The sequence below is a fragment of the Halictus rubicundus genome, chromosome 10 (genome assembly GCF_050948215.1).
Source record: "Halictus rubicundus isolate RS-2024b chromosome 10, iyHalRubi1_principal, whole genome shotgun sequence".
In the NCBI taxonomy this organism is placed as follows: domain Eukaryota; kingdom Metazoa; phylum Arthropoda; class Insecta; order Hymenoptera; family Halictidae; genus Halictus; species Halictus rubicundus.
Genome location: NC_135158.1, coordinates 540614 through 562347, shown reverse-complemented (window position 1 = coordinate 562347; position 21734 = coordinate 540614). Strand labels below are relative to the sequence as shown.

At 40.5% G+C, this 21734-nt stretch overlaps 3 protein-coding genes across 3 annotated transcripts in view; 1 reads left to right on the top strand and 2 right to left on the bottom strand.

Annotated features, from left to right (window-relative positions):
- The window catches only part of LOC143358217 (uncharacterized), a 241892-nt gene that overhangs the window by 115247 nt on the left and 104911 nt on the right, over nt 1-21734 (top strand). The window contains exon 2 of the mRNA XM_076795183.1: nt 20617-20709. The gene's annotated coding sequence lies outside the window, so the exon portion shown is untranslated. The remainder of the gene's footprint in view (nt 1-20616; nt 20710-21734) is intronic.
- On the bottom strand, nt 11382-12020 carry LOC143358075 (uncharacterized). The gene is made up of 2 exons (XM_076794949.1): nt 11564-12020; nt 11382-11511 (listed from the first exon to the last, which is right to left on the bottom strand). Exon 1 carries the CDS (start codon nt 11929-11931, stop codon nt 11584-11586), a length of 348 nt encoding a protein of 115 aa, XP_076651064.1. The 5' UTR covers nt 11932-12020; the 3' UTR covers nt 11382-11511; nt 11564-11583.
- LOC143358230 (uncharacterized) overlaps nt 13342-21734 on the bottom strand; it is a 357298-nt gene continuing 348905 nt past the window's right edge. The window contains exon 2 of the mRNA XM_076795207.1: nt 13342-14148. Within this exon, the coding sequence (XP_076651322.1) occupies nt 13532-14116 (585 nt within the window). The 5' untranslated portion in view covers nt 14117-14148 and the 3' untranslated portion in view covers nt 13342-13531. The remainder of the gene's footprint in view (nt 14149-21734) is intronic.

The following is a 21734-nucleotide window of genomic DNA, read 5'->3' as shown; positions in this document are numbered from 1 at the left end:
TTTCAAGTATTTCAAAAGATAAACTATCATGCTTGTACAGTGTAAAGCATTTCACATGACAAGATTGAAGACTAGACTGTCACATAGTAACATTTAGTTGACGAAGTATTTCATATAAAAAATTATGGCACTCATCAAGTCGATTTTATCAACGTTTTTAGTCGTATTTTATAGTCTGTATTACGTAAATTCTTTCATGCGTTTTCTTCCTTCCAGGAAGCATAGAGGTTAACCTAATCATGTAACTGGTTCCACAAGATTTTACTTGGAGTATAATTCAGTAACTGAAAAGATAATGTAAAATTATAATCATGGTAGAGACAAAAGATTCGATTACTCAAAGGATACGTCATTGTCACCGGTAGTGATTAGACCGCGGATTTGATGCATTTATGACAAAAATGAGTAGGCGCAATTTAAAATATTTAAATTACTGTTATTATTTTCAACCTATTTAATATATTAAGAACGAAAATTAATCTCTTTAAGAAGATTAATCTCTTCGAAAATTAATTTCACTCCAATTTGTGCCAATTCAGATAGAAAGTTTTTGTTTTGCATAAAGATCCGCAGTCTATTTATGACTTAAGCGCTTATGGTATAATTATGAGCGGTTCTGTGAATAGAAGTCATGAACGAAGCGAATAAGAAAAAGTCACAAAATATCCACCGAAATGTTAATTTAAGAAACAGACAAGAAATCACTTCCGTATCGTAAAATTTTAGCTGAGCGTTCTGGCATAAGTTACGCGCTACTAATTTAGCCCGTTATTTCGGCTGAATGTGCTAATATTCCTTCAATTTCAATTCCTTCAATAAGATGCTCCATTTAAACAAGTTACCTTATTATTTAAAACTTTGTAGAGGAAACTTTGTTGTCTAAACTTGTACAACTTTGCGTCCAGTGAACTTTGTTAGTGGAAAGTGTTTACTTCTTGAAAGTGAACCTTACTTTTATAAAATGTTTGGATCTCAACACCATGCGTGCGAATAAACAACATTATTAATTAATAACATAGTATAACATAAACGCGATATGTATCAAGGTCACGAGTATCTTTAACAAAATTGTTAAAAATTATTAATTAAATAATAATAATAATAATTCATTGAACACATACACTCGTTTCCATTCACTCCTTCTGTCTCCCTATTTCTCCCATCCCTAATTACTAGACTGCGTATCTTTATAAAAAAAAATTGTTTGCATGAATTGCGAGAAATTAGAGCTAAATGGAAAATTTTTTTTCTTTAATCGTTTTAATGGATTGGAAATAAAGTATTAATATCTTTAAATTCAATTAATCTTTTCACTGTCTTAAATTTTACCACCTCATTTTTGTTATAAATGCATAAAATCCGCAGTCTACTAATAACCTTATCTAACCCAGCTACCCTATCTTCTGCACATGGTTACTATTCTTTGGTTTTTCCTCCTATCTCTCACCCTTTTCTTTTGCAGCCTTACCGGCCAATCTGTAATCTTTTTGTCCTGCTTTCCACTCAATGGCTCTTCTATACTAATACTTCTATCGGTTTCTGTACATTTATTACGTATTCTAAATAGCTGAATTTATCTCCACATAAGTTAGCAACTCCTTCTTTCTCCTACCTCCCAATACTTGAAGAAAGAACTTAGGCAATTATTTACATTAGCGGCTTTCTTACCGATTTCAATGACCTTCAAATATGTTATCAAGATCATTATTCTGAGCAACTTTTCCTATTCATGTTACCGCTCGACTCTACCTTTCTTCCAATAACTAAATTTCCCATTTAGGGCAGGGGTGAGACCCTTCCATGATTCAGGATTCACGATACGTGATTCGTTTAAAGCAACAAATAAATAAATAAATAATAATAATAACAATAATGATAACAATAATAATAATAATACACGATACGTGACACAAGAGTAGCAAATGTACAATAATAGTAACTTTCTATGAAGTTAATTTAGTGTGATAGCGTTTTCTCACTTTTCCCATAGTCTAGCGCACAAATTTTTTTTGCTTAAATCGATAAAAGTGCAAGGTGATTAGATTTTTAAAAAATGGCTGAAACGAAAGTAGTACCGTTTCAATAATTAAATATAAATAGTAATAATTAGTTTTTTCTATTTCATTTTTTTAACGAGATGTAAAAGTCACCTTGAACTTCTGTACTGTAAAGGGTAAAGATTAATCTTGTAATTGCAGAGAGAGCTGAATCCTGAATAAAACACTATAAGGGTATATGGGGTGAGAAATTAATAGTTACTAAAATATTTCCTATAAATTATTTTTAATGCAACTAATGCTCCGAATATTCTCCACTACAATTAATACAATTCCGTATTCGATCGTGCAACTGATACACGTTGGAGTGTATCTGCGCAAGTGTGACTTTTGAACGTCTACTTGGTTGTTTTTTTACCGTACTTGTTACTATTTTTCAAGGTATTGTAAATCGCACAACGGCTTCTTGTTAATATTTTTGCAATATTCTTCACTAAATAATTTTTATCTATTTAATCAAGCTGATTTCAGTTTTATTTAGCTTTTTCCCACGAGGCATTTTTAACTATTTATAATATTACACTATTGAACTAATTGCGTAGCCCATTAAACATTTAACACCGAAAATTTATTGCATACTACATATTCGCTTTGTCTGTTCAATAAAGACTGTCTTATATAGCAGTGGTGGCCAATCCTTATCATGACAGGAGCCATATTTCGTCTATCAGAAATACTAGAGAGTATTGATCTGTATTTTGTGTAATTAATACATACGAATGCTTTTAATTTATTATTTAAATATTATTTTATACATATAATTAATACACGTACGATAATTATTAATATAGACATAAATGTTTTTCTTTCAGTAATTATATTTGTATTTGATAAACTTCATAGTCGAATATAAAGATTGACAATTATATGTAGAACCAAATATGGATAATATGCGGCATGCTTTTTAGGATTTTTTAACTTCTGACATTTCCGCAGCCTTGTTGTCCCCATCCGTATATATGTCCCGGATTTGAGACATATAGACGAGTAGGATAATTTACGTTTCGAGCGTGCACTGTGTTCAAATGCAACGTTCGGCGAGAACCACAGTATTCGTCTAAATGTCCCTCTTCAGAACCGCGCAAGGAACTTGTATCGGGAATTCACTGTATTCCATTTTCTTTTCGATAAATAATTCAATGTTGCAATACCGACTGAAGTTTGACTTGTTGCTATGACGTGTTCTCCTGCTTCTTCTCAGCCCTCCCTGAGAGTCACATTAAATGTCTCAGAGAGCCAAATGCCAAGAGCCACAATTTGGCCACCATTGCTATATAGTTCTGTCGTGGCGAGAAGAGCGTATTTACATTTCTTATTGAAATGAATTCGTGGAACCGTAGCTTTACGTAAGGCGTAGAACTGTACAGTGTCTTGCTTGTAGACGTAAACGGTAACATTAGGAAGGAGAACATTCTTCCTAGAATAAACTTTTCATTCATTTTCTTCTGTCTTATAGTTTTGAAAGAAGATTTTGAATGTAAGTAGTTGTTAGAGCAAACAGGTGGGAGAAAAACAGTGCTCGTAGTGCAGAAGGCAAGGGCTAAGAGTAGGTTTGAACTGTAGCTTCCTCTTTGGCTACGTAATACAAGTAAACTACTTCTCATGTTCTAGATTTTCGAACTTAACTGTACATTGACTGCGCAATAAAGGCGTGGAATAATAATAATATAAGAATATAGAGTCCATTGATGAAAATTATTAGAGCGTATTGTGACCATTATTCCGTAGCGCCCACCCGTCTGTACGCCGATTAACGCAATTCCCCCTACAATGAATTGGGTACAATCGATCGAGGAAGGGAAGATCGGATCCAACTAGCCGGTAGGAAAAGAAGAACAAAGGCTTCTCCCGGTCGAAGCCTGATAATTCCCTTCTGGGTTCCGTCACAACCACGCTAGTTAACGTTTTATGGAATCGAGCCGGCCGCGCGGCCGGAGTTGACGAACAGGTGCACGAATTGGTTCATTCGATGGGGCCCAGCTCATTCTCTCTTATCCAGCTCTCTCTCTCTCTCTCTCTCTCTCTCTCTCTCTCTCTCTCTCTCCTTCTTCTTCTTCTTCTTCTTCTTCTTCGTCCATATTCCTTCCAGCATCCCTCGGTCCTTTTCACCGGCCTCCTCGGTCTCTAATTCTCGGTGGGGAACAAAAACTTAATCGGTTGCTTCCTCTGCCCTCCTCTGCGAATAGATCGAACCTGCACTCGTGGCTGAACCACCGATCGAGGCTGTGCTTCAGAAAGGAGGAATGGAGGACAGTGACAAGCACACAACCATGAAATTAACTTCCAGCTGATCGGGATATTTTTTTCTGCCATCTTAGAGGTCGTCTCGAAAAGCAGATCTGCCGCGTTGGTTCTGGTAGAACGGTCAGTATGAATTTTTCGTTAACAGGAAGTTAGAGAGTTTATTCATCGCGCACTGTTCAAATGAAACAGAAGCGACACCGAAATTCACGATTTAGTATTCTAATAATATAATCAACAGTTTTACTTACTTAACTATTATCGAATTGGATGGAACGTACTCGATGATTGTACATACAGTGATTCTCATTAACTTTCGGACACCTGCGAGTTCTAGGCCTATGCCGGAGTCATTTCTGACCCACGCCGATATTTCACTAGTTTTCTTTCGATATAAGGCAATGGCTCGGACGTGGCTGTCGTCGTATTTAGGATAAAGAAGAAGATGAGGGGATAGCGATTTTCTTAATTCGAAATAAAAAACTTCGTCGTATATCGGAATTAAATTGTACATATTGACGGTCGCCCAAGGTTATCCCCACCACTACGGGTCACGAATGACTCCGGCATAGCATACGGAGGGTTAATGTTTGGACACTCTTGAAAAGACTTTTAAGAGAAGAGAAGAAAACCCATAATATAATTTGAGACTTGAACTTGACTAGTGTTTACCTATCAAATGAGATCAGATGCAGGTATGTGTTTTTTTCAGTCTATCTCAATCGAGTCCACCAAGTCTATCTTATCTAGTTTGTGAAAAGATCTAGTTTGAACATATGTGATCTATGTGGGCCGATTTGGAACAGAGTCGAAGTTCGAGCCAACGGGTACTCGCCATACCGAGGCCTGAATCTCCTCGTCGCGTCGCTGTATCTATTAAGTCAGCCGTTGAAACCGGTACAACGAGTTTCTTCTTCATTTCTAAATTGCATCGAACGAAAATTGACCGAGGAATGCTACTACAAATCAGATTCAAGCGAATTTTTCATCCGACAATTACGTCGTTGGTTGTCAGTAGTCGTGGTGCTAGGCGTCTCATGAAAATCGGACCTGCGCGCCGCGACGCACCGGTGTGCGTAGCGTACGGTATACAGGTCCGAGCAGGGTGGAGAGAGAAAAAAAAAGTAAGGGGAATCCGGGTAGATATCTAGCCGGAGGGGGGATCCTTTCGAGGGCCATACGATCAGGATTACCTTCATGGTAATTTCGTATCCAGTAGCTATAAGCAACTGCATTCATTTATCCGGTGTCTCGAGCGTGTAGGTGCAAGCAGCAAGAACTCGATCGCGCGCAGTTGGCTTCATGTTATTAGCGGGCACGGGCCTCGAACGTCCCGAGAGCCCGAGAGAGAGAGAGAGAGAGAGAGAGAGAGAGAGAGAGAAGCTACTGAAGCATGCTGATAATGGGTGGACGCCGCAAAATCCTTAGGGGGCCCCCGATTGCGGTAAACACTTATTTGGGTACGTAAGTGGCGGCCCCTTGAGTCGGCTTGTTACAAATCCGCTGAGAATGATGAATGTTGAAATAACACTATTTGAATGATCGATTTCACGAAATTTATTCCTCGATCGAATTTCCCCGTGGTATTTACGCGTCCATCTTTATGTAAAGCGGGACACACCCCATCATTTTCGTTTACTCTTTCGGACCTTCGCTACACTCCACAGACAATACTATAAAACGCTATACAGTGCATTAAGGAATGATAGGTTCAGTCATATTTACGGCTACGTAACGTATGAAGAAATGATTTATCCAATATTTATTATCTACAGGATACTGGGCACTTATACTAACGAATTTCTCTGGCAAATATTGTTTACAGGGCTGCAAAACAACATTAGAAATCTTTCCTAAAGAACTCGCAGAAATTTTTAAACTCGTGAAGACAACAAATTTGTAAATCAATATACGAAAATTAGCTACGAGAGAAACAAAATGGCAATATTTGTTTAGTCGGATATCTTGGGTTTTCATATTAAAGTCAGAATTTCATCCACATTAATCATTGATAAATGTCATTCCGTTTTCGATCGTCCAAGAAATTAAAATCCCCATCTTCAAACTCTTTGATTTACTTTTCAATGATGCATTTATTAATACAAGTATCGCTATAAACACTGCAATTTTTTTGAAAATACAAAAGAATAAATGACAGAAATGAAAGTTCTATATGTATATTAAAAAATGAATATTCTGTTGGTTGCATTGTATTCTACGCGTCATAAAAAAAATGCTGGCTTTGAAATTCAAGATCAAGGACAATTTTGCGGCAGCTCTTTTTACGGATCTTCATCGACCCGAAGATGTAGCATACGCCTATGGCAGCCAAGACGGAACATTTCTTTGCACCGTGTAGCAACTAGTATATTTTCTTAAAATTGAATCCGATAAACATATCCTCCCCCGTCCGGTTGTAATTGCAGTACGATCGTCCGCGAGGTATCGGCATTCAATTAATGGAACTAGAACGCATCGCGCGAAGAGAAACGGCGGTACGGAGTAATTATTCCCGTAAATAAACATCTAACACGTAAGCCATTAAGGATAGAGCAAAGTACATAAGAGAAGAGCATAAATTGAATATTAATACACAGACTGACGAAGGGAGAGGATAAACTGCGACAAAGACACCAACGCGATCCCGTGTACCAATAAATAACGCTGAAACATAATACACGGAGGAGATAACTCGTCTAACAAGAATCCACGGTTTTTGTCCTCGGGAACGTAAGAATACGTTGATCGCGGGCTAGCCGTTTTTCGCCAGGACGGCCTTCGCTAATTCCTCTTATAGCAGAAATAGGCACTTTGGATCTAGATACATGCGCCGACCATTTAACACGGTCGTGGCTATCCGGCGTTCGATCTGAGATCGTTGACGCCGGGACGCGCGAAGTCAGTCTCGGATCCTGAAATCGTGGATGATTGCAAACGCAAACGTATCCCCCTCGCGCTTGGACACGTTTTTTTCCGTTCCAGCCGCGCAGCGAGATGGTAAAGTGAGAACAGTTACCACGCGAAATTTACGGCTCTATTGACGGTGATTAATGGGATAGTTCAATCTATTTATAATTTGGCGTTAGCCACGAGCGAGTAGCGGGGATTCGGTGCGAGTCACGATTCCGTATCCTTTCAGGGAGGATTTATGGAATTTACGCGACCGCTTTCCCACGTTAATTATTTTGTCGCGAAACGTCGCTCGTACATTATATTCGGTGCTTTGCGGCTCTGTCCGCGCGGAACTTTCTCCCTCGTAAAAGTCTCGCCGGAAGGGCCGCATAATTAGAGAAGCGGATTAGCCTGTAACGATCCGCCATGGCCGCAGGCGCTAGTCTCGATCGTATATTTTCTTTAACTTCGGGATCCTCAACGACAGACTTTTTTTAGTGACCGATCTTCAGGCTATGGCGCCGAAAACTACAGCGATTCCCGTTGATATTCGGACACTCTTTGAAACAGAGTAATTTTTGTTTGATCGGGCCGAGCCATTAGAATCTTCTTGAGAACTTCGAAGGATTAGTTTAATCGGCGAAAGATAGTTTTGAAAAATTTCGATTGCTTGGAGTTACGGATGAAATACTGAAGGTCGCTTTTTATAACTTCTTCATCTGGATCTGTATAGAAAATTTCAAAAGTACGTCTTGTATAATTAAAAAAGCATTCAATTAAATTAAAAACTGTACATCAAAGTATTAATAATGCACGAAGACTAATTATGTAGCAATTAGGTGATAATTAGGTATTAATTTTGTAAATAATATAGATTACAGGCTAAATATACTTATTATCTTTAGATAAAAAGAGAGTGACAGTTTTTCATTGTAAAGATTACAGCTGGTAAAAGAGTAAAGTAGAGTGACGTTGCGTCAGACTATAAATTGTGTAAGTAGTAATTTTCTCCATCAGGAAAATGGTTGCTTGTAACCACCATAACAGTCATTTATTCGGTTTCCATTTAAGTACTATGAACAAACTAACAATTTTCTAATGCAGTGTAATTACTTTTGTTTCATTTCACAGTAGTTGAAGTTCAACACCGACTCACTTCGTTTATTAGATCTGCTATCATAGAACTTCGTATTCTGCCGGCTAAGAGGATAACTCTACCATAAAAGTCTAGAATAATTAAAATTCCTTCCATATCACGGTTAATTATATGCAGTGTAAATAGCCTAGCAATTTTAACACTGTTATGATCCGATAATCAATTAGGTATGTATATCTCAAAGAAAAAACCACGAAGAAAAGTATTGATATAGCTGTTGTACTAGCTTCTAATTAGGAGAGAGTCGCGTAATACCGGCCACTCCTTGTACTATCATTTGGACTACTGTTGGGAAAGAAACAAATTTCGAAAAAGTAATTTGTAGTAAATGATGCTTAATAAAAGAGAAGATAACGTTTCTCTTAAATTTCGTCATAAAAATTAATAATTCGTAGGAATAAAAATTCGTTGTAATTTCGTTGTAACGACCAACTTACTTAGTTAGTAGGATTTAAGGGCTAAACAATTAATAATGTTAGTACTTGTATTCATTTATTGTTCCCCTCAGGGTTACAATCCCATTACATAACATCTCCTTCAACTCGCAAAATCGCATACCACTAAATACACACACACACGCACACACACACAGAGAGAGAAAGAGAGAGAGAGAGAGAGAGAGAGAGAGAGAGAGAGAGAGAGAGAGCTACTGTCGCTTTTCAATATTAGTCGACAAGATTTGAACCCTGGTCGTTCGGCTGAAAACTTGACACGCTACCGTCGCGCCACACCGATTCGCTTTTCAATATAATAAGTATAATAAAAACAAACATAAAAATAAAATAACAATATATCAAAATAAAATAAAATAATACAAACATAACGCTCGCCATAACGCTCGCTATATATACAATATAAAAAAAATAAAATAAATTTAATAAATTTCATTATGTAAAATAAATAACTGCCTTACATTTGTCATAAACAATAAACTAAAACTAAAACATAGCATACCACTCTTTTCTCTCACACACCCACACACACACACACTCCTCCTCCTACACCTCCCCTTCCCTAACGAACGGACCCCCTCTTCCGGTCGCTCACCATTCATCCCAATCCTCCATTTGCACCTTCCCTCCATTCCTCCACCCTCCTCATCCACTTATCCCCTCCCCCTTCATCATCCAATACTTCCCACATCTTCTCCTGCCAACCTCCTTCCTCATCCAGCCTCATACATTCCTCCCATACATGCTCCCATGTCTCATTTAACTATCCACACACTCTACACTTTCTCGCCTCCTCATCCATTCAATATTTTCCCTCTTTCATACCATTTCCTAACCTAAACTTTGCCACCCTCTGCCATCTACTCTCCCCCCACCCTTCCTGTAAGTATCCCGGCAGACCCTCCCCCTTTACCATCCCATACCACTTATTATATCTTGACTTCTTTATCTTTTCCCACCTTTCCTCCCTCTGCCTTTCCTTCTCCCTTTTTACCAGCTCCCCACTTACCTCCTCTCTCCTCTCCTCCATCATTTCCTCCACCTCCTGTCCTGTCCACCCCCTATCCTCAAAGAAATCCCCTCTTTCCTTCTCCCACCCTTCTCTTACTACTCCCCTCCTTTCCCTCCTTCTCATCTCTTCCCAACACAATCTCGCTACTTCCCCTCCTTTGCCCTCTCTTAACTTCTTTTCATACCCCCAAGCTCTTAGCCCCGCCCTTCCCCTCATTAACTCTCTCTGCAATTCTTCCCTCACCATGTATCCTGGTGTAAACCTTTCTACACCTAACACCCACTTCAGGTACCTCTCCTGCATCCTTTCCATACCCTCCCTTTCTTTCCACCCCCATATTTCCACCCCATAGCTCATCACCGGCCATACTAATTTATCGAAAAGCCAAATCCTCCTACCCCAGTCCTTTCCAAACCTCCTCTTCCCTATTCCCCACACTTGTCCCATCACTGCCGCCCCTTTCCTTATCCTTTACGCCACTTGCTCTTCCTGACCACCATCCCTCTTTATTACATATCCTAGGTATTTATACTGACTGACCTCCTCTAGTGCCTTACCTTTCCATCTCCACGTCACCTTCTTCCACCTTCCCCCTCCCCTCCTACACCTCATCATCTTTGACTTTTCTGAATTAAGCTGTAGTCTTTTCTTATCCAAATATCGCTCTAGCACCCCTATCATCCCTTCCTCCTCCTCCGCCAGCATCGCTATATCATCCGCATACGCTAAGGTGTATATTCTCCTTCCTCCCACTTTCACCACTCCCCATCCCCCCTTTTCCAGTACCTCGTCTATGTCCGCCAATAACAACGTGAACAGCAGAAGGCTTAGCGGGCACCCCTGCCTCACCCCTCTTGCCGTCCAAAACATTTCCCCTTCTTCGTCCCATACTCTCACCTTGCCTCTCGTTTCCCTTAGAATCTCCTCACATCTCCCTACCAATCCTTCCCTCACCCCCTTTTTTCTCATCTCCCCCACCAATATATCCCTGTCCATCGAATCAAACGCCGCTTTCAGGTCCACAAACATCACAACCAACCTTCTTTCCTTCCTCCTCACCTGCCTATTCACTATGTGATTGAGCACATATATGTTGTCCACACATCCCAATCCTTTCCTAAAACCCGTCTGACTGTCTGGCAGTATCCTCTTCCCCTCCACTTCTTTTCTTAGCCTCTCCGCCAAAACGCTGCATATACCTTGCATGCTGTTTGTGTTAGCGTTACTCCCCTGTAATCTCCCACGTTTTTAGTTTCCCTTTTCTTTGCTATTGGTATCACTACACCCTCCGTCCAGTCATCCGGCCATCCTTCCCCCCTCAACACCTTATTACACACCCTCCACAACCACTCCTCCACTTCTTCCCCTCCATACTTCCACATCTCGTTCGGTATCCCATCCCCCCCTGCTGCTTTTCCCTCTTTCAAACCTTTCACTACCCTACTGATCTCCCCTTTTTCTATTTCCTCTTCTTCATCCTCCTCTCTCTTTTTTGTCTCTCCCTTCCTCACCCTCCACTCTACCCCCCCCCCAAAGCTCCCTAAAATGCTTATCCCACCCGTACATTCCTCCTTTCCTTCCTTATCAGCTGCCATATCTGCCTTTCCGTTTTTATTCCCTCCACCTCTTTTTCCCATTTTTCCCTCTCCTTTTTCTTCTTCTCCTCGCATAGATTCTTGTATGCTACCTTCTTCTCCTTTACTTTTATCCCGTCCCCACCCCTCTTTCTCCATCTCCTCAACTCCTCCCTCACCTTCTTTTTTCTTCTCTACATTACTCATCCCACCAACCTTTCTTCTCCCCTCTTCTCTTCTTCCCCATCCCCTCTATCACCTCCTTTACCTTGCCCTTCAATTCTTTCCAATCTTCCTCTACTCCCTTCTCTGTCCCACCCTTCTTCCCAAACTTCCTCCTGAACTTCTCCACTCCTTCCTCCGTCCAACACCCCACCAACCTACTCCTCACTCCTTCCCCCCTCTTTGTTCCCCCTGCCCTTTCTCCCTTAAGCCATACCGTCAGAGGCAGGTGGTCCGAGTCCACTCTTTCCCCAATCTCCATCCTTTTCACCCCATCCCTCGTATCCTCATCTCCCAATATATAATCTATCACTGAATTCCCCATCTTTCTTATAAATGTCCATTCCCCTAACTCATCTCCCTTTACGTTCCCATTTAGTATCCCCCACCTCCTCTCCTCTAAATACCTACATAACCTCCTTCCTTCTGCATTAATCCTCTCATCTTTGGATCTCCTACTCCCTTTCCCGTTTCCCTCTTCTTCCCCTCCTATCCCACCCCCTTCTCTTCCCGTCCTCGCATTGAAATCCTCCCCCTATAATCACCCTCACACCTTTTTCTCTCCCTTCTATCCAGTCTCCCAACACCTCCAATTTCTCCCGCAAGTCCCCATTCACATACACCCCAATTATCTTCCACCATCCCCCCTCTATCCTCATCTTTGTAACCATCACCCCCTCCCTTCCTCCCTCTTCCCCCCTCACAGTCTAAATCTCCTTATTCCCATTAACATACCCCCCTTTGCCCTCCCCATCTTTTCCTCTCTCCTTGCCCACTGCGCTTCCCATACATACCCTCTTGGCAGCCTACCCCTTTTTTTTTTTTTTTTTATCGTGAGGAAATGTTTTATACATACCCCGACTCCCTGGGGGAAGCCGGGGTTATGTGGGATTCTCCCCGGGGGGCGAGCCCCCGGAGACTACCCACTAAAACCTCACGCCCACCTAAGCTACACAGGAGGTGCCTGGATCACGCGAGTACTCAACAGGACACCTCCCAGCTATCATCATACCCCGGGGGAGGTGTTAAATTCCCCCACTGCCTACGCTATAAGACCCCGGGCGGAGGGACCCGCCCGGTGTCCCCATCCCTGGAGCCTTCGGATTGGGCTTCCCGAGCCCCAGCTCGGTCCACCCACAGCTCCCGGAGTCTTCGTGCCCCGCTCGGAGCCGGTATCCCGTAGGAACCAGCCCCTGTCGAGGCAGGAAGACGCCGCCACCGGAAGAAAGGGCCGTCGGAGGCGCGATCCGGCACGCCCCGACCCTTCCTCACCCAAATCCCCCCACGAATCCCCCTCCTAACGGGAGGGACGGACCGACACCCCCCCAAACCGGGAAATTAACCCGGGGGGTGTCGTCCTGTCACGGGGGAGCTACGCTCCCCCCCGGGGGCCGGGGTCAGCTCACACCCCGAACCCCCAAGTTCACCGCCCCCAGTTGCTGGGGCGTAACAGGGCGCGGGGAAACTCCCCGCGCCAACCCCACCCCGCCCCCCACCACCGGGGGCATACGTTGACGCGGGGGAGCCCCCTGCGCCCTCCCTACCCTCTCCGCCCCCCTCCTGGGGGGCACACGTCGGCGCGGGGGTCGTCCCCGCGCCCACACCCTCCTGGCCGAGCCCGGGTCTCGTTCCCGGGCCCGCTCGGCGGCCTCCTTCTGCTTCATCACTTCCTCGCAGAAGGAGGCCACCGCCTTCCACGACCCCACGCCGCCGACCATGTGGTCGATGGCAGCCTACCCCTTACCTGTTCCCATCCTCTCTCCTCTAGCCACGTCTCCATCAACATAATCACGTCCCACTCCTCCAACCCTTTCCAGAAGTCCTCATCTTTGTTTTTCAGTTCCGCCACATTCCAGAAAGCCACCTTAAACTCCCTCTCCCTCGTCTTCCTTTTCTTTCCACCCTCTTTCCCCCCTCCCACCCCTTTACCTCCCCTGCCCGTTTCCCTGCTCATCTACCCAACTTTCCTCTATTTCGTCCCATGGCCTCAACTTTCCATTCACCCACATTTTCATGTACCCCACCTGCACATTCCTTCCTTTCCTCCTCTCCTTCTCCGCTTCCCTTTCAATTTTCCACCTCGCTCTCCTCTCTTCCTCCGTTAAATCGTCGTCTAACCTTTCCTTTTTCCCTCTTAACTTGCTCCTCTCTCTCATCACCTTTCTTTTCTGCTCCCTGTCCGCCAACTTCACTAGTACCAACCCCCTCCCGTCCTTTCCCATTCCTCCTATCTTTTTTATTTCCTTAATTCCCTCGTATTTCATACCCATCACCTCCCACACCCTCTTCACCTCCATTTCAATGCCCTCACCCTCCGTTTGTATCCCCCTTATTACTACATTATTTCTCCTCTCCTCCCTCTCCTTCCTATCCTGTTTGACCTCTATCCTCCTTATCCTCCTTCTATACTCCTCTACTTCCCCCTTTCCCATCCTATCTTCTTCCCCTTCTGCCCCCTTTTCCCTCCCTTCCATCTCTACTTTCTCCACTTTTCCCTCTAGTCCCTCCATTCTTTTCTCTAACCTTTCCCTCCTTTCCACCTCTTCCCACTTCTCTCTCTCTCCGTTCTTCTCCCCTCCCTCTCTCTCTCTCCAACTCCTCCTTCATCTCCCTCATCCCCTCTTTTATTTCCCTCAACCCCGTCATCAAATCCCTAACCATGTTCTCCCAACTCTTGTTTAACCCTTCTACCTCTTTCCGATCCTCCTTCGGCGACCTCTTCGTCTTCGCACTCTTTTTAAAGATTCCCCTTTCCCCTTCTCCCTCGTCGCACCCCTCATCCTCTTGGTCCCTCCCTCTTTTCTTCCATAGGTTATCGACCTGCTCCCACTACTTCCCCCTCCTCTCCCTAGCTTTTCCGCGACCGTCGGCATTCCCCCCTCATCCCTCTCCACCTTCCCACCATCTACTTCCTCTTCCCCTCTGCTACTCATTTCTTCCTCTTCCTCTCACTACACTGCACTACTTTTCAAATTTCCCGCTTTCCTCCTAACTCTATCACCACCATGCGGCGCCACCTATCACTCCCTCTCTCTACTCCAGCGTTCGCCTCACGAGGTTCCCGCCAACCTAACCTCCAATCCCTCACTCAGTTCCACCTTTCTCACACTTCCAACCCACCTTCTTCCCTTTTTTTCCTACCTACCCCTATTCCTCTCGCTCTCTTCTCCAACACTCTCACACCTCTTACTCTTCACTTTCTCTCACCAAAAACCTCTCCACTCACTATACACACGTCAGCCTCTCTCGCAACCAGAAACGGAAGTCCAATTAATAATGTTAGTAAGAAACATTTAAAAACAGAATGGAACTTTTATTTAGGCACGTCTACAAATGTCATAGGTGAAATGACATTCAGGTCGATATTCTCTTGGTCTGTACATTCCACGTGTGCCCAACCCTTTAATGCACTGCACCCAATCAATAAAGTAATTTGAAATATTCAGCCAAATTTCGAAATTAAGGCTTACTTAATGATGTGAAGGCTTCAACAGGACAAACATATTCAATCAGTCCCCTGACCAGTTTTTATTTCGCCTTTATTTTATCTAAATATCTTAAGTAATAATTAAGAAAATAAAAGGTAATATTTGAGCTTTTCACCGTCATATTATCCTTGAACAAAGAGGCAGAGATCTAAAATTTTATAGAATAGTCTTGTAGGCAAAGAACATAATCATAATAAAAAATGTAATCAATTCACGATTAATGATTACTGAGTTAATCATGAGCAATGATCACGTTTTCAAAACAATCGACAAGTTTCAAAAAGCCAATCTGAATATTGATTTAATACACGTCCGTATGCAAAATGCGCTTACTGTCGAATATTCATTGCATGATTTGTATGCTTAATATCAATTCATCTGAGAAGAACGTCTATGCATGTGGGTCTGTCCACTTGTTAATGGAAGTGCTGTCGACACGAATCCGGCGGAAGTCACGCACGGGAAAACTGCTTCTTGGTTGTCGGTCGATTATCTTTTCTGATCATCCAACTCAAATGCGAGACTGAAGAATGGTTTACCAGTATTCCGACACGTAAATATAAACCGTCTGGAAGATGAAAATCAAAAGTTGATGCATTATTCAAAATTACACAAATCTTAAAGAATTCTTTTTCTTAGGAATAAATTAAGGGATTTGCAGAACTTACATATGCATCAATTGATGAGACTTTAGAAAACGTGAAAAAATTTGTTTACACAAAAATAACGATTTCATCATAAGTTGGTTCAACTAGAGCACTATAAAAAAAATTTGTAATAATCTTTATTGAATGAACTAAATAATTGTTTTTTCTTTTTATATTTTGGTAGACAATTTCGAAAACATAATTTTGGGAAAACGCGTCCAAAATTTTAACATGTTGAAGTATTTTTACATGTCAAAACTTTAACAATTTACGAAACAATTTGATGGCATCATCAATTTTAAGCTACTGTACCTTCAAAATAATTGTAATTTAAGCCTTAGAACTGTTAAAGTACTTTTTATGCATAGATGTCTTATAAATAACTGCAACAAGTAGATTCTAAAATTACAACCTTTTTTAATTCTCAGATTACCAACGTATTTTTTAAAACGCAAACTACCAGATTTAATTTAATTAAACCTCGGGCAGCAGATGAGTTTAGCAACGTGCACGGCGAATGTTGGGATCCAAATGGACCCATAGGGGAGTTGCTTTTGGGTGATTGCAAATTAGTTGATTCGATATCAGTTCTTCTAATGAAAACGGTGATACGAAGATTTGAAAATATCCATTAACATGTTGACTGCCGTGTTACCCACATGTGAGTGACGGGTTTATTTTCTCCGATTTAAAAATTAATCTCTGCGTCGAGGGGTAGTGTGCTAAACTTCCTTATGGTCTGTGAAATATGAAAGGCTTGAAAAAGTAGTTAGCACCGTGAATCTTAACTTGTTAGTTTTTCTTTGATCGCCGTCTGCAACCTTATTTTTATCAACGCCGCACAGTGGGCAATTTGGACGAAATCGGATTCAAAATCAAAGAACTTTCGATAGGAATGAGGTAGAGCGATGAAATTTTTTTTAAATGAAAGCTGCAACTTTGTAGAATATGGGAAAAATAGGGAGATTATGGTACGAACGTTTTTTAACCTTGAGAAAATTCGTTAAACTTGCACAATTTCAAGAAAATTATGGTTTTTCCAATACCACGCGCAGAAAAATTTTTTTTTTAACATGCTATACATCATTTCCCATAGATTTTTTCACGCTGATTTCAAATCTGGTTTCAAAATTTGTCTACGACCTCAGGATTTTGCATTAAATAGATTTTTGTGACAAAAACTAATTAAGTCATTTTTTCGTTGAAATGATTGGATGGTAATAATCTCTCTATTTTTCCCATATTCTACAAAGTTGCAGCTTTCATTTAAAAAAAATTTCATCGCTCTACCTCATTCCTATCGAAAGTTCCTTGATTTTGAATCCGATTTTGTCCAAATTGCCCACTGTGTGCCGTCGCGTCGTTTGCATACTGAGTCGTTTATGTTCACGCTAATCTTTTTACTCTTCTAGGTTTATAAAAATCTTAAAAAGGGTAAACTTCACTTTGGTAATCCAGAAATTGTTAACTTTTCTTATACAATCCTGTACATCTTGACAATAAAATACCAAGAATCGAAGTTTCAATGCGAGGAATTCACTGGCTCAAAAGATATGCGTGTTCAAACTTAAGCGATTCTAAGCGTTTTTGACAGGTAAAGTTAAACATTTCTGGGTTGTACAGATGAAGTTTAACCTAAAAAAATTCTGGAATGCGTAATGAAGTCCCTATTTCAATATACATTGGAACGTGCATTGTTTGTAGCCTTAATGGGAAAAAATAAATATTGGAAAAAAGAAATTCAAGGAAATTTCGCTCCGGGCATAAGCGACCCAGGTTTCTCACGGAGGGTTAAATGTACTTTGATTTTTGTGGACGCTGGATGGATGGTCAACGTGTTAACAACGAGTTATATAATTTTTAAATAGCGAAGCGACATATAGACCAGCATTGTTATCACAAATGTGTTTAAACGAACCTCAATAATAACATTGATGCAAATAGTCTGTAGTTCGGTTGGAAGATATCATTACGGATACTGGTCCCGCATAACAGCTCGTAGTTTCTGCGGTAACCCCCCTCGATCCTAAATCCCACACCGCTTCGTGCGTGCCGCCGGAATTCATTCCCGACCCAAGCAACGGTGTCTCTTCTTTTTCTGAAAATTCCGTCGCTCGGCGTCCGCGGAGTCTGGGCCAAGAGATGTTCGGAGACCGTCGTCTACTATCCTGATGCAGTAGACTGCGGTGCAGAAATAACGCAGCGACAAAACAACGAGCTTAAAAGAGAAGGGGGATAGACCGATGCGGTAAGGACTAACGATTAAGATCCAGAAGCAAAAGAAGACGCGAGTGCATGTCGGAAAGTAAAAAGCAATGTACGAAACACGAAACATACATATACCTCGGTGTACTATTGAAAAAAATATGTACAGTGTTTATTCTATATATGTCAGCATATCGGCCAGGAGATATTATTCTTTGATCCACGTTCTGGAGGTTTTATCGGCTAGGTATTCGGGATATACTCATAGAGTAAACACTGTATTCATCATTCGGGGAGAACCTTAACGAGTAACCTGTTAAGGGTACTGCTGATCTTCAGTTAACAATCATAAAAAAATACCGATCGTGTCAATCAAAGAATCATCTGCCCATTCTTCACAAGTTATCGAGCAATTCCCAGTGAAACGTGGCATCGTGCAACTTCCTCTGACGTGCTCCTTACGATCATTGGCTGTCCCCCAAATTGAAAAATCCTCCGAGAGGACGAAGGTACGAGGACGTAGAAGCCATTAAAAGAAACGCGTCGGGGCAGCTGTTGACAATTCCGAAAGACGAGTTTCAGAAGTGCTTCCGCAAGTGGCAAGGTCGCTGGAAGATGATTGTGGCTTCCAAAGGGGAGTATTTACATAAAAGGGGATCATCGTCGTTATTGACCAAGATTAATCCTTTCTCCTTCTACAACACAAAAAGGATAGTTTCCGGACATTCCTGGTACGACTGTAAATTCGATGAGAGATAAAAAAAGCGTTGACTGGGAAGGTGGTAGAGAAAAAGTGACAGAGAAAGCGTGGAGGGCGGGAGGGAGGGGGAGTGAAAGGAGAAAGGGGAGACCCATTTCGCATTCTGTGGAGAACTAGTCAGCGGCTAACTATAAGAAAGGCTAACTATAACTCGGAGTCCTCTACCCTTCAGTGGCTATTTCCAGCTTTGCGTTTGTCGCACTGCCAATCCCCTCTCGGTGTCGTCTCCTTTCCTCCCTCCCTTATTACCCTCACCCGTGGTCTTGTGGTCTCGCGCTCTGGTGATCGGTGATCGCGTGAACGCTGCGTTCCTCGGCGTGCCGTCGCGTCGCGCTTCGGTCGCGTAAAGAACGCGGCGTTACAGGTTTACAACGTGGCCGGCCTCCGTCTATAGTTGGTTCGGAAATAGTTTCGGCTAGGTAGCCTCCCACTACTTTCATCGATTCAGGGCTTTCTTCCACCCTATCAGGTGACCAATAACCCCTCTTACCGGATCAGCCAAGCCTATTTTAATTACAGTTGTGCGTCGCTTAACAATGGATCGTATATACACCGGCCGGCCATTTAGTTGTGTACAAGTCATATTTTGAACCCCAAATGGCTTCTACAGTGGGGTACAAAAATATTGCCGCTGTACGTAATTCCACAAACACTTGCAACTAGTGCAACTAGCACTTGTAATAAGAATTGGCGGTTGAAAGATGACACAGCGAAGACATTAAAAGCATTTATGCATATCCTTATATTATTGCCAGCTCATTGAAATGATTATGAGTCGAAATAAATTTTATTTTACTCCTGTTTCTTGCAATCTGGGTACAAGATTGTTATTTTTCGTAAAAATCCGCAGTCTACTATTAATACTGTCTACTAATAATCCGCAGACTATCCAAATAATTACATAAATAAATTTATTTTTTTGTACACCCAAACAGAAGTACGCATCTACAATACCGTGTATGTCCTACACCTGGACAAAAATATTCGCACATATTCAGAAATCTTTATTTATAAACTTGTTTACTAAGGATTATTGAAAATTGGTAGTTACTTTAGATGACTTTCTAGCAGTGCAGAAGGTAGTTTTGCTGATAATTTCAAGAAAAAATAAAAGTGAGGAGGAAAGGAAAAAAGTGCGTAGCGTACTGAAATGTGTTACTAATCTTTATGTATTAATAATAAGAAATAAGAAAAAGCAGAGAGAATTTGCAATGGAATCTCATAATAAAGGTATTGATTGATAAAGGTTCTGGAAGAAAATTTGGAAAAAATTATTTATGTTAAATTGCCGAATATTGATGTGTATTAAACGTAATACAAAAATAGATGTAAAGAAGTATTTGGGGATGTGTATCTTCATTTGGGGTAGGAAAATTGTGTGCTAACCTTATCGTTACGTTAACACATTTACCTGCCACATAAAAAAAAAATAGATGTAACTGGCAAAATTATTTTTAAAATTATGATTTCTTGTAGTACATGTAACTTTAGAAGGGTGCCTGTATTTTATTGGTGAATATATCCATACGTATGTTCATATTTCGTCAGACATTGATCGAACTGACACCATGAATTGTTATAAATAGTAAATTACAATATATTTTTTTTCTACATGCCTTATTGAGTCTACGGTGTTACAAACTATTACATTCATGACATTGTCTCTAAATCGTAATTAGATGTATCCATTACCAAATTATGGCTATACTATAATTTTCTATATTCTAAAATTAATTCAGAAAGTTGTATGCTGGACGTGAACGGGTAAGAAATATGTGTAATGAATCGATTAAAAATAATATTAATACAGTTCTAAACTATAACATTTTATCGCGGTACACGTAGATTAAAATAAGTAAATTATAATAATTGATAACTCTAATATGAAAAATAATCAAATTATGTTTCAGATTTATTAGCCGAGCAAATGTAGGACTAGGATAACTATTAAAAATGCTATAAACTGTTGGTTACTTGATTTTCGTCGAAATAGCAGGCAAATTGTGAGTATTTTTTAAATATAAGATTACTACAATATTTTATTAATAGATATAGTTATTATCAATATTTAACTGCAACAAAAGTAGAAAAGGTTAATGAACTAAACATTGCGGTACGAAATATAGACACTAGTGATAGAGTTTTCATACTTTTTATTGTATCTTGAATACGCAGCGAGTGTCGGGTTTCGCGACGAATATCGATTACTACAATGTCTTTCCACTTAGGGATTGTCGAGGACATAGACTTACAAACAACAAAAATAGAGCTTATCGATTTCTCCCTATAATAATTTCACAATTGATCTTGTAACATTAACACGTACATTCAAGAATAAATAAAAGTGTAATATATCATGACGAACAAATTGTTAATACCATTTATAACTACAAATTATTTCAAGAAAATATTTATAAAGGTAGATTAGAACTTATGTTAGAAATATTTATCTAAATAAATATATATATATATAATACATACTATACTATTTATTTATTTTATATAATAATATAATATATATATACATATATATATATATATATAATATTAGTTTTAATATTTGATTACAAGGGATAACAAACATCGGATTGTTTACAACAAGCGGCAATGACGGTGACGAACGAACTGAACAGAACAGAACAAAACTGTGGGACCCGAAATGGTCCCCAACGCTGCGGTAGACGTCGCGGCAGAAGATCCAAAGTATTGGCGCGGCGCGAACTTACAAGCTAATATATATGCGGATTGTAATCTCTAACATATAATGTATATATATATATATATATATATATATATATATATATATATATATAATACTGTTATAAGAAAACTTGAATTTTTTATTACAAAAATCTACAAATTTATTACAATATACTATGGTATATTATGGTAACTATAGCGTAATTTTTATTAATATATAAAGTTCAGAGATTTTATTACCTAAATATGTATGTTTGTACATGTGATTGTGAAACTAATTCACTGGAGTTTACGGAAATTTTAACCAATCTGTTTTATAGTGATATAG

Bases quoted from the DNA above. Each gene is read 5' to 3' on its own strand.
- LOC143358075 (XM_076794949.1), bottom strand. From the start codon at position 11,931: ATGGGGAATTCAGTGATAGATTATATATTGGGAGATGAGGATACGAGG.